The sequence below is a fragment of the Lathyrus oleraceus genome, chromosome 5 (genome assembly GCF_024323335.1).
Source record: "Lathyrus oleraceus cultivar Zhongwan6 chromosome 5, CAAS_Psat_ZW6_1.0, whole genome shotgun sequence".
Classification (NCBI taxonomy): Eukaryota; Viridiplantae; Streptophyta; class Magnoliopsida; order Fabales; family Fabaceae; genus Lathyrus; species Lathyrus oleraceus.
The window spans coordinates 532,446,443-532,460,344 of NC_066583.1; the positions used below are offsets into that span (position 1 = coordinate 532,446,443).

Consider the following 13,902-nt stretch of genomic DNA (forward strand, 5'->3'; position numbering starts at 1 on the left):
ATTTAATGTCCGTCAATAAATTAGCCCAATATATAAATTGTCAAACTAATTTTTTCCGATCTCATTATGCCTTTCATGATTTGAACTCAGGGAAGATGATTGACAATACTAAAGAGGGTGGATGACTCTACTACCTTGACATTGGATCTGCATCACAACCACCTTCAAAAATAATAAGTTCCTACTCTGAATCTTTTTTTGTTTTGAATAATAATAATGACAACATTATGTTATTACATTTATGATTAAGTCATCCTAGTTTTCGTTACTTAAAATACTTGTTTCCTAAGTTATTTCATAATAAGAACTTTCCTTTTAGACACTACGAGATGACAAGAAGACAATTGGATGCAAATGGTGTTTACTTTGAAGTATAATTCAGATGGGTCAATTGAAAGGTACAATGCTCGCTTGGTGGCTAAAGGCTCTACTCAGAACTAAGGTATAAGCTACTCATAGACATTTGCTCCTATTGCAAAATTAAACAATGTCATAATTCTTTTATCTCTTGCTGCTAATCTGGATTGGCCCCTACATCAGTTAGATGTTAAAAATGTCTTTCTTAATGGCAATCTAGAAGAAGTATATATGTACATTCGTCTTGACTTTGAAAAGAAATTTGGATGAAATGTATGCAAACTAAATAAGTCTTTGTATGTTTAAAGCAATTCCCTAGAGCTTGGTTTGAAAAATTCACTCAGTCCATGAAGAAACGTACATCCAAGGACATGCTGACCACACCTTGTTCACAAAGTTCTCCCATGATGGAAAAGATGATGCCCTAATTGTTTATGTTGATGATATTGTCCTTACTGGAGACAATACAGTGGAAATGACAAGAGTAAAAGAGAAATTGGCAGTAGACTTTGAAGTCAATGACTTGCGATTTATGAGACATTTTCTAGGTATGAAGGTTGCTCAATCAAAGAATAATATTGTGGTTTCATAGTAGAAATACATTCTAAACTTATTAAAAGAAACATGAATGAGTGAATGTCTTCCTGCAGGTACCCCTATGGATCCTAATGCTAAACTTTGGGGATAAGGTAATGTTCCTGTTGATACTGGAAGATATCAGAGATTGGTTGGGAAACTGATTCATTTGTCACACACCCGACTTGATATTGCTTTCTCAGTTAGTGCAGTAAGTCAGTTTATCCATTCTCCTTTCGAGGAACATCTTGAGGCAGTCTATAGGATATTGAGATATTTGAAGGGAAATATCGGAAAAAGACTTACTTTTTAAGAAGACTAGTGAAAGAAATGTGTTTGTCTTCACCGATGCTGATTGGGCAGGTTCAAACACATATAGAAGATCAATCTTTGGATACTGTACCTATGTTTGGGATAATCTTGTGACATGGAGGAGCAAGAAACAAGGAGTTATATCAAGGAGTAGTGCAGAAGCCGAGTTTAGAGCTATGCCTCAAGGTATTTGTGAAGGAACATGGATCCTTAGAGTCCTAGAAGAACTTAAGATGAAATTTGAGTTTCCATTGAAATTGTATTCTGATAGTAAAGTTGCTACTAACATAGCTCATAATCCAGTTCAATATGACAAAACCAGGCATATTTAGATTGATCGACACTTCATAAAGGAGAAGTTAGATGCTGGAATCATATGTCTACCTATCGTGATTTCAGGTAAGCAAACTGCGAATATCCTGACCAAAAGTTTGGCAAAACCTACGTTTGAGCATTTGATAAACAAGTTGGACATGATAGATATCTATGCACCAACTTGATGGGGGCGTTGGAAAATATTTTATTTTCGATTTTATTGTTTCCTTTAATACTACATTTATTTCCCTTTATTTTCCTTTATTCTCCCTTAAGGAGAGAATCAAGTATAATAACTGTATTTCCATTATAGGAAAACAAATTATCTTGCATCAGAAATATTAGAAATAGAGGAAAAATCCCAAACATCCGAATGAATAAGAAAAAATGATTCAAAATTAGTAAGACTTGAAGGTAAATAGTTTATGGTACTTAGAAAATCGATAAATGTCATATTCAAAAGACTCAACCGATTTTTTTTTAAAATAAAGATGAAAACATACACTTCTTTAATGAAAAAAGAGGATGATCAAGACATTTTTGTTGAATTGTAATTCCTTGTGTTGAAGCAGGTTGCTCGACAGAACAAGGATGTGTCAAATAGCCTAGTGTGTCGAGTTGTATTAGTGTGTCGAAGTGTCGAAGCATGTTGCTTCACCCAGGATTTCAACTTAGGCCTATTTTTAGTAGTGTTAACTATTTTGGACTTTTATAGTTTTGGGATTTCGCTTAGGGAGTAAGCTAACCTAAATCTATAAATAGAGGGAGTAATCCATATTCTTAAAAAGAACTTATAACATTGTATTCACAAAATTTTGCAGTAGCAAAGTGAATAAAGAAGTTTTCCATAGATTGTGGGTAGAGAGAAAACTCTGCAGGAAAATATTCTTCTTTCTCTCCAACTTTCTTTTTTTCTTTCTCAATCATTCTTTTCTTTTTATTGTAATTGTGTGGTTGATAAATTCTCCATAGATTGTGGTGGATTTCCAACATCTGGTATCTAGAGCTCCGGTTTGAGCGATCCGTGGGAAGAAAATAATGATGATAATGAATCATCCAAACGAACATTTTCAGCAAATCTTTCGATTCTCAAGAACAATAATTATGAGAATTGGTGCAAGCAGATGAAGGTTGTGTTATTTTATTAAGATCTTTGGGATCTTGTGAAGGAAGGAGTAACAACGCTAGAAGAAAACGCGACGGATCAAGAAAGGGCTACACATAAAGAATTGAAAAAGAAAGATTATAAAGCTCTCTTTATAATCCATCAATGTGTTGATCTAGATAGCTTTGAAAATGTTAGTGACGTAGAGTCAGCGAAAGAAGTATGAGAAATTCTGGAGAAGTCGTTTGGAGGCGCGGAGATGGTGAAAGAGGTGAGGTTACAAACTCATAAAAGAACATATGAATTTCTTCAGATGGAAGACAATGAAAGCATAACTGATTCCTTTATTAAGGTTACGAAACTAGTGAATCAAATCAAGGTGTGTGCAGAAGTGTTGACATCAAGATCTGTTGTTGGAATGATCTTAAGGTCGTTGGCTCCAAATTTCGACCACGTGGTAGTAGCCATAGAAGAATCGAAAGATTTGTCAAAACTAACAAAGGAAGAGCTTCAAGGAACGCGTGAATCTCATGAACATAGAATGGCTGAAAGAGCTGCAGGAAAGTCGAAGAGTGATGTGGCTTTGCAGGCGCAATCAACAAAAGGAAGGAAAGACAAAGGAAGTTGGAATGGCAACAAAGGCAGATGAGGCTACAACAATTCGACTAGTCGAAATTAGTAAGAAGGAAACTGGTCGAATAAGAGAAAACCTTGGAACCAAGGCAACCAAAGATGTGTTGTTGAAGGTAGAGGAATATGTGGTGGTTGAAAGCCAGACAAGAGTCACATTCAGTGTTACAATTGTCAGAAGCATGGTCATTATTCTAGTGATTGTCCAGAAAAACAGAAGAATCAAGAAACTAATGCATAGTTGGTGAAACATGAAGAAGAAGAGATGTTGCTGATGGTTAAAACGAGAGATGAAGAGAAATTCAAGGACCAGTGGTACTTTGACTCAGGATGCTCATCACACATGTTTGGAAGAAAAGATTGGTTTGTCAACATAAAACCCTCAATGAAGAACATGGTGAAATTTGAAAATGACAATACTCTAGCAGGTGAAGGTGTTGATGATGTTATGATTATATGAGGAAAGATGGCAAGAGGCCAGTAATTTCAAATGTGTTGTACATACCAGGCATGAAGAGCAATTTGCTTAGCATATGGCAGTTAGTCGAAAAGAACTAAAAGGTATCGATTAAAGACAAGATGATGAGAGTTCTCGACTCAAATGGAAGGTTGATTTTGAAGACCTTAATGTCTCAGAATAGAACCTCAAGATTGAGCTTAATGTGATGGAGCATAACTGCCTTGCAACAACAACCAACATAGATGAATGGATATGACATTATAGACTTGGCTATCTCATATTCAAAGACATCAGAGATTTGAAGAGAAGAATGTGTGCATGCGAATCAACACAAGAACAACTTTAGTAAAGATGCAGGAAGCAAGTCGAAGGCAAATCTTGAAGTCATATACTTTGATGTATATGGTCCTATCCAGGTGGATTTGATTAGAGGTAACAAATACTTTGTTACATTCATAGATGATTTCAATCGAAAACTGTGGGCTTACCTGATGAAGAAAAGTGAAGTGATCGAGGTATTTGCCAAGTTTAAATCTTTGGTCAAAAGACAAAGCGGTCGAAATCTCAAAATTTTGAGGACTGATGGTGGTGGAGAATATGTGTCGAAAGACTTCGACGCATTATGTGTGAAATAATGGATTGTGCATGAGGTGGTGTCACCCTACACTCCATGGCAGAATGGATTCCCAGAAAGGAAGATAGAACCATCATAAATATGGTGAGGAGTATGTTGAAAGACAAGCATCTACTCAAAGAATTATGGGGAGAAGTTGTGCCAGTTGGAACATATGTCCGATGAAGAAGGTAGAAGGAATCAGGTGTCCAAGAATTATGGGAAAATAGATGGCTTTCTAAGAGAGAAGGAATTTGTGAAGTGCAGAACTGAACATGGAATATATGTAAGAAGAAGCAAGAGTGAATTGCTTATACTATGTCTCTATGTCAATGACTTGTTGATAACAGGTAGCTGCAAGAAGGAGATCGAAGACTTCAAAGGTGATCTCAGCAAGGAATTTGAAATGTCAGATCTGGGCGACATTTCATATTTCCTTGACATCGAATTCTACAAGAGTGGCACAAGTTTGATGATGCATCAAAGAAGATATGCAGGCGAAATACTCAAGAGATTTGAGATGCAAGATTGCAACCCAACATCGACTCCAACTGAGCCTAGATTACAATTGTTGAAAGATTCAGATGAAGATGATGTCAATCCAATCCAATATAGAAGACTTATTGGGTCACTTGGATACCTTTGTCACACAAGGCCTGACTTAGCATACAATGTAGGTATGATGAATAGATTCATGCAGAAGGTAAATGTATGACATCTAGCAGCGGCGAAGAAGATACTAAGGTATCTGAAAGGAACTCTCGACTATGGAATTTTGTTTCCTGCAGCTGATGAAGGAAAAAAAATACAAACTAGTAGGATACACCGACTCAAATTGGTGTAGTGATGTTGAGGATCAAAAATCCACAACTAACTATGTATTTATGCTAGGTGATGCACCAGTTGCTTGAAGTTCGAGAAAGGAGCCAGTAATGGCATTATCGACGTGCGAAGCAGAATACATAGTTGCTTCCCTTTGTGCATGTCAAGCAACGTGAATAGTGAATCTGGTCGAAGAGATAACAGTGAAGAGTCATGGAGCAATTACCATGAAGATCAACAACATGTCAACTATCAATCTGGCGAATAATCCGATAACACATGGTCGAAGCACATCGAAATGAGGTTCCATTATCTTCGAGAGTAGGTAGTAGAAGGGAAGATGAATTTGAAACACTGCAGAACTGAGAATCAGATTGCAGACATTATGACGTAGGGAGTGCAGGTCGAAGTGCTCAGAAGACTAAGAGCTATGATGAATATAGATAGCATAGACACAACGAATTAGGTGGTGTATTGAATTGTTATTCTTTGTGCCGAAGTAGGTTGCTAGACAAAACAAGGATGTGTCGAATAGGCTAGTGTGTCGAGTTGTATTAGTGTGTCGAAGTGTCGAAGCATGTTGCTTCACATAGGATTTCGACTTAGGCATATTTTTAGTAGTGTTAACTATTTTGGGTTTTTATAGTCTTGGAGTTTGGCTTAGGGAGTAAACTAACCTAAATATATAAATAGAGGGAGCAACCCCTATTCTTAAAAAGAACTCATAACATTGTATTCTCAAAATTTTGCAGTTGCAAAGTGAATAAAGAAGTTTTTCACAAGTTATGGACATAGAAAAAATCTGCAGAAAATGTTCTTCTTCCTCTCCAACGTTCTTTTCTCTCTTTCTCAATCGTTCTTTTCTTTTCATTGTCATTGCGTTGTTGATAACAATCTTGTTCATCAAGATTGATTGAAATTCTCTATAGGTTGTGGTGGATTTCTAACAATTTTTGTTGAAGTCATATATGTATGACAAAGGAATGATACTTTGATTTAGAATGGAGTACAAAAGACAACACCTTTTGAGCAATTTATGCATAAGAAAAATGGTGTAGCCTTTTCTGTTCTTTAGAAACTCAAATCGTTCTCTCTGTTGCAAAATCCTATAAAGAACAATGAGAATCAAAATAATTACTACAGAGAGTTTTGATCCTAAGTAACCTTTAAATAGAAGTTAAGTTATGAGAGTGGGAACATGAACTATGTCATTTAATTTAAAATAAGGTTGAACCTCAATATTCTCATAACCAACAATAAGGGTACAAATCAACATCATTAATGCAATGAATATTAGAAGGAGAAATATATGAAGAAACACTTTTAAGTGAGATGTCATATTATCGGTGACTCCAAAGTCAAGAGTCCAAACATCCTTAGACATAGTATCAAAAACTCTAAGTGAATGAGAGAAAAAGCTCTTATCACTCATTCTCATACTAGGGACGCAAAATTTTTTGTTATTGATTTCTACAATCTAATTAGAAATAAAGCCGCAGATGAACAAAACCAAAAAAAGAAGTTATTATCTAACAAAAAATGGAGTAATATCACTATTGTGAATAAGTTATTTTTACTACTATACTAGTAATTTAGATTCGGGCTTTTAGTCCATTAGCTAGACCCATTAAATTAGAATAGTCTTATATAAAGAGATTAATGCTTGTAGTTTTAACATATTTGAAATATATTATTCAGTTTCAAACATGGTATTAATGGTGATAATGTTGACACTGAACTTGATTCTGGAAAAAATGGAAATGTTGAAACTGATGTAAGATTTGGAAAGAATTTAGTATATACAAGAAAGAAGAACATTCCTGAATCTAGTCATATTCAAGAATCCAATCCGACATTACATGAGGTAATTTCTCCCGACCCTTTAAGCACTAGTGATTCAATTATTGAATTTTCTCATGAACAAGATACAGAATCCAACTCAGTGCTACCACCTCCCTATAAGGATTTATATCTTCCAACTGTCCTTAGAAAAGATTCCAGAAAATGTACTAAAAAGACACTTTACCCTATATCCAATTACCTAAGTTTTGAACATTTTTCACCCACCTATAAAACATTCCTCACAAATCTAAACACTATAACAATACCTAACTCTTTATCTGAGGCATTGTCTGATAGGAAATAGAAACATGTCATTGAGTTGGAGATGGAGATACTGAATAAGAACAATACTTGGGAATTGGTTTCTCTATCAAATGGAAAGAAACCTGTAGGGTGCAAATGGGTATACAGTGTAAAATACAAGGCTGATGGATCTGTTGAGAGGTACAAGGCAAGATTGGTTGCCAAAGAATTCATCCAAACTTATGGAGTAGATTACTCAGAGACATTTTCTTCAGTTGGTAAAATGAATACCATAAGGGTGATATTATCTTTAGCAACTAATTACAATTGGAATTTACATTAATTTGATATGAAAAATCCTTTCCTTCATGGAGAACTTGATGAAGAGATATATATGGATATACCCCCTAGATATTGTGAACTTACTACCACCAGCATTGTGTGCAAATTAAAAAAGATTTTATATGGGTTAAAGCAATCACCACAAACATGGTTTGGAAGATTCACCAAAGTTATGATAGGTTTGACCTTTAAACAAAGTCAAGGAGATCATACCCTATTTATCAAACATTCCGAGACAGGGGGAGTAACAATTTATTAGTGTATGTGGATGACATTATAGTAACAAGTGATGATGAGAAGGATCAACAATTGTTAGGAGAACACTTAGCCAAAGAGTTTGATATTAAAACCTTGGAAAAATTGAAGTACTTTCTGGGAATTGAAGTTGCCCACTTTAAGAAAGGAATCTTCATATCTCAACAAAAATACATTAATGATCTTCTACTAGAGATGGGTAAGACAACATGCAAGCTTGCAAGTACACAAATTGATCCAAGTGTAAAGTTGGGGAACACAGAAGAAAATATTCCGGTTGATAAGAGAGTGTATCAAAGATTAGTCGGAAAACTTATATACCTATCACATACTAGACCAGATGTTGCTTTTGCCGTAAGCTTAGTTAGCCAACAATTCATGCACCAACCAAAGGAGATAGTCAACAATTCATGCACCAACCAAAGGAGATTCATTTACAAGTTGCGCTCCGAATTATGCAATCATATAGTGATGCAGACTATGCAGGTTCAATTATGGATAGAAGATCAACTGCAGAATATTGTACTTTTCTAGGTGAGAATCTTGTGACTCAGAAGAGTAAAAAACAAAGTGTTATATCTAGGTCTAGTGCTGAAGCAAAATTTAGAGCAATGACACAAGGAATATGTGAACTACTTTGGCTGAAAATGATATTAGAAAACTTGAAGATAAAGAGTGATGAACCAATGAAATTTTATTGTGATAATAAATCTACTATTAGCATAGTCCATAATCCTGTGGAGCATGATAGAACAAAATATATTGAAGTTGACAGACACTCATCAAAGAAAAGTTAGATAGTGATCTTATTTACACTCCATATGTTTCTTCTCAAGACAGCGTTGCAGATCTTCTAATTAAGAGGTTGAAGATCAATAACTTTGAAAAAATTATTTCCAAACTAGGAATAATAAATATTCATTCACTAGAGGAAGAGTGTTGTAAATAAGTTATTTTTACTACTATTATTATTAGTAATTTATATTTGAGCTTTTAGTCCATTAATTAGGCCTATTAAATTAGAATAGTCCTATATAAAGAGAGTGGTACTTGTAATTTTAACATACTTAGAAATATATTATGGAGTTTCAAACAATCACAATCTATTATCAAAATGAAAGATTGAATGTGACATTAAAAAAAACTCAAACACCAAGTATCTTCAATCTGAATTTTGATCTCCAATGAAACCAAAAGACTTGGATCTATAACTTTGTTGAAGAGTGCGACCAAAAAAACCCATCAAAAACTGCCACATGGTTTACACAGGCCAGTGAGGCTGATGCTAGGGGCGCTCACGCACCAGAACAAGGGTGGCTCGGTTTTTGTGGCGGTTTTGATGATGTGGTAGGAGGGATGTAAGGTGTGACAATTTGTGGCGGTTTTGATGATGTGGTAGGAGGGATGTAAGGTGTGACAAGGAAAAACATAGATTACGGCGGATACCAAGTTGAATGAGAAAAAATGAGAGGAATACGGTGAAACTATGCCGTCTAAACTACACTAAAGAGATTCTAATATATGCACTCAGAAACAAATCAATATACAATAGAATATGAGAACTCACGTTTGGGACATTCAAAGCACGAATTTGTTCCTCTGAGATAATGATGTAAGAAATAGAAAAGTTAGTACGATTCATCGCATAATAAGCGCAAACAAGAATATGTATATGTATATGCATGTTTTAGTATTTATAATGTCAAACTTACATGTCATTGCGTGCCCATGAAGGAGAAAATAAGTTCCTGTGACATATTATACAAGTTTGTTTTTCAGAAAGGTTCTTTAGTTTGCAAACAAATGCACACAAATGAAAGGATTCTTACACTTTGTCATTTCGACATATCGGACTCTCTTGATTGATGGTGAAGTTATTGTAAGAAAGATCTCTATACATAAGTCATCAAATTTAATTCAGAATATTATAACAATATGATGATCAGAAAAGAAAAAGTATAGTTAGAATGTAAAAAAACATTATATTTACAAGATAACTCACACTTCCACATTCTTTCCCCAAGCAGGAGGCACTCCACCAGTGAGAAGATTTCCAGTTAAAAATCTAGCATAAAAGAAATTCAGGATATCAATATACAAAGGCTAATAGGAAATTGCAGCCATGATAAGTTTCATACATGAAATTCACACTGCTCATTTCAGCATAGCTACTCGGAATTGCTCCACTTAATTTGTTAAAGCTGAGATCTCTGAAAGGGATACCATATTGAAATTATGTTAAAAGTACAGAGAAAATTTGTAAGAAAAAACATTCCTGCATTATAATAGCTGGAGATATAATTACAAAACACAAAACTGTCAAAAGACTAAAGAATAAGTTAACTTCAATGGTTAGCTATAGTCAAACAAAATGTAGCAAGTATGCAATTACAAGTGTTTCAATGCTGCCATATTCCCAATATAGTTGGGTAGTTTTCCATTGATGTTGCAATTCCTCATAACCCTGCAAGACAATAAGATAAACAACAATATATTATGAGTACCTTTTTTCCGCATCTTTCTTTCATCTTAAATATCTTTTGGATCCCTTAATTTATCTATAAGATACTATCTGGTCTTCTAAATCTATATTGGATTGAATTGCTCTTTTTCCTTACCACCTACATGTGGATCTAACATGCTATATAGGTTAACACTTTTTTTTATTTAGTAATCATTTCAGTAACCTAAAAAGTTAAAAGGTCATTTTCTTTCTCTCAAACCATACTAACAACCACCATTGAGAGACACTGCTGCCAATCTTTGCATTAAAAAGGATATCACTTTCATTTCAAACAACACTCTCTGATTTTTATATTAGATATAACTTATTCTTATAAAATCGACTTAAAAGATGAGGGTGTGCCACTTTTAATGAACTTTATTCAAACTCTATCTTTAATTTATGAGGGTTTGATTTTTACGATACACACACTTACGTTCAACACTATTAAACTTAGTGCGTAGATGTGAATGATGAATGACCTGAATCAATTGGCTTTGTTGCCATCAAAGTCTCGCGTAATTAAAGATGAGTTAGATCTAATATAAAAATATAATATGATAGGAGAGTTCATTGATTCAGGTCACTCATAATTTAGATTCACACACCAAGTCCAATCCATAGTATTGGGACAAACCTAAATCTCACAAATTAAAAAGAAGGTTTCACAAGAGTTTATAAAAAGAGATGTCCTCCACTTTACAAACCGGTTTTGGAAGATCAGTAAGATATGAAAACATAATAAACACATTGACAAATTCACAAAACAAAACAAACAAAAATCACAATACCCATTTCCTAAATTTCACAACAATGATGAAATAAAATCAACAAATATCACCACACTTATTGCCACCTATTTGCTCACTTTCAAAATAAACTGCCAAATCTAAACCCCTTTCTTTCAAAATCAACATGCCTATTGCCAAATCCAAACTCTCTTTTTTCTAACATAAAGGAAAATCTATATCGAATCGGTGATAATGGGTTTGTGGTTAAAAGCCTAAACTTCGATATATAAAATCATTGAATTTGCATAATTCCAGCACCAACTTGGGTATATTAAAAAAAAAAAAAATTTTTTGTTGACATTTTTAATCATTTTGGTATGGTTCTTGGAATTGGATGAGTATATTTGTTGATGGTCAGTAGTTATACTTGAATCTGAATTTCTTATTTTATTATTTATATATATATATATATATATATATATATATATATATATATATATATATATATATATATATATATATATATATATATATATATATAGATATAGATATAGATATAGATATATAGAGAGCCTCCTAATCAACTCCACTAATTAAGGAAAAATTTGATACAATAATATTCTAAATAATATCCTAATTGATACTACTAATAAAAACAATAGATACAAAATAATAATAAAACAATATCTCAACACTCCCCCTCAAGGTGGTGCATATACATCATAAGCATCCATCTTGTCACATATGTATGTAATTTGAGGTCTTCGGAGAGATTTTGTAAAGAGGTCAGCAAGTTGATCCTTAGAATTAACAAAAGAGGTTTTGATGGTCCCGGTGGTAATCTTCTCTCTAAAAAAGTGACAGTCGACTTCTATATGCTTTATCCTTTCGTGAAAAACTAGATTGGAGGAGTGGCGCAATGCTGATTGGTTGTTACATACAAGTTCCATATGACCGACTTCACAAAAATGAAGTTCTTGTAGTAAATGCTTTAACCACAAGAGCTCACATGTGACATGGGCCATGGCTAAGTACTCAACTTTTGTACTTGATCGAGCAACGACAATTTTCTTTTTGCTTTTCCAAGAGATCAAATTTCCACCAATAAAAACACAATAACCCGATGTAAAGCGTCTATCACTTGCATCTCCTGCTCAATCAGCATCTGAATATCCAATGATATCAGTGTTGCCTCTATCACAAAAAATAAGCCCTTTTCCTGGTGATCCTTTGATATACTTAAGGATTCGAATAACTGCTTCCCAATGATTGTCACAAGGAGAATTCAAGAACTGACTTACTACACTGACTGAAAAAGATATATCAGGTCTAGTCAAGGTAAGATAATTCAACTTTTATACAAGTCTTCGATATCTTCCCGGATCAGTATATGGCTCCCCCTGATTAGGAGGAAGTTTTACATTAGGATCCATAGGAGTCTCAACTGATTTGTATTCTGTAAGACCTGTTTCTTCTAAAATATCAAGAGCATACTTCCTTTGAGAGATAAAAATATTTGACTTTGATTGAGCTACCTAAATCCCCTAAAAGTAACGAAGAGGACCCAAATCCTTAGTTTGAAAATTCTGAAATAAGTGTTGTTTTAAAGTCTTAATACCCTCAAAATCATCACATGTAATTACAATATCGTCAACATAAACCACTAGATAAATGTATTTATTGGAAGAACATTTGGTGAAAACAGAGTGATCTGATTCACATCGGTTCATCCCAAATTGTTGCAACACTTTGCTAAACTTCCAAACTATGCCTGAGGTGATTGTTTCAAGCCATACAAACACTTGTGCAATTACATACCCGATTACACTTTCCTTGAGCAACAAACCCAAGAGATTGCTCCATGTAAATCTTCGATTCCAAGTACCCATGCAAGAATGCATTCTTGATATCCAATTGAAATATAGGTCATTGTTTCATGGCAGCCATGGCTAGAAAGAGGCGAACAAATGTCATCTTCGCAACAGGAGAGAAAGTATCACTATAATCTTGATCGGGGACTTGAGTGTATCCTTTTGCTACTAAGCGAGCTTTAAATCGATCTACATGTCCATCAGGACCCACCTTAACATGAAATATCCACCTACAACTAACAACAAATTTTCCAGGTGGGAGAGGAACAAGCTCCCAAGTATGATTAGATTCTAAAGTTGGCATTTCATTAAATATTGCCTGTCTCCACCCGGGATGGGATAAAGCTTCCTAAATAATTTTAGGAATAGAAACAGATGCAAATGCAGTAACAAACAAACAATAGGTAGCAGATAACTGATGATAAGACACACAATTATAAATAGGATAAGGGTTACGATTTGAATGATTACCTCTACGGATGGCAATGGGCAAGTCAGGACACAGGGTCGGAGCAGGGGTGGAGGCGCTTGGAATAAAAGCTTAATCATGTGGTCTCAACCTTCTCTCATAGGTAATGCCATACCGGTTTAACAGAGGTGGAGACTCATCTATCACGACGGGCGGACTATACGATAAAGGATTCGACTAAACCGACTCAAAATAAGGAATAGGCAAAATCGAGTCAATTGTCACCGGAAACGGACGACCGGAGGGTGGTGTGTGGCCTTCACGCGCCGGAGAGTGGGGGCACGTGGTAGGGATAAAAATATGGTTTTGAATCAAGCTTTAGATACTAACTTGAATTTGAATTTCTTATTTTATTGTTGGAAAATATATTATTTCCGATTTTATTATTGTCTTTAATACTATCTTTATTTTTCTTTAATTTTCTTTATTCTCCATTAAGGAGAAAATCAAGTGTAA

General features: G+C 34.5%; 1 protein-coding gene and 1 long non-coding RNA gene across 4 annotated transcripts in view; one reads left to right on the forward strand and one right to left on the reverse strand.

Moving 5' to 3' along the window:
• The window catches only part of LOC127086133 (probable leucine-rich repeat receptor-like serine/threonine-protein kinase At3g14840), a 30,972-nt gene that overhangs the window by 5,312 nt on the left and 11,758 nt on the right, over positions 1 to 13,902 (reverse strand). For all 3 annotated transcript variants that reach the window (XM_051026853.1, XM_051026852.1, XM_051026851.1), the window contains exons 11-16: positions 10,265 to 10,336; positions 10,011 to 10,082; positions 9,875 to 9,937; positions 9,702 to 9,764; positions 9,585 to 9,620; positions 9,440 to 9,471 (exon numbers count right to left, since the gene is read on the reverse strand). In XM_051026853.1, coding sequence (XP_050882810.1) covers positions 9,440 to 9,471; positions 9,585 to 9,620; positions 9,702 to 9,764; positions 9,875 to 9,937; positions 10,011 to 10,082; positions 10,265 to 10,336 — 338 coding nt within the window. The remainder of the gene's footprint in view (positions 1 to 9,439; positions 9,472 to 9,584; positions 9,621 to 9,701; positions 9,765 to 9,874; positions 9,938 to 10,010; positions 10,083 to 10,264; positions 10,337 to 13,902) is intronic.
• Positions 319 to 1,425, forward strand: LOC127086139 (uncharacterized). The gene is made up of 3 exons (XR_007789407.1): positions 319 to 442; positions 666 to 905; positions 1,008 to 1,425. It is a non-coding gene; the product is annotated as an uncharacterized LOC127086139 (long non-coding RNA).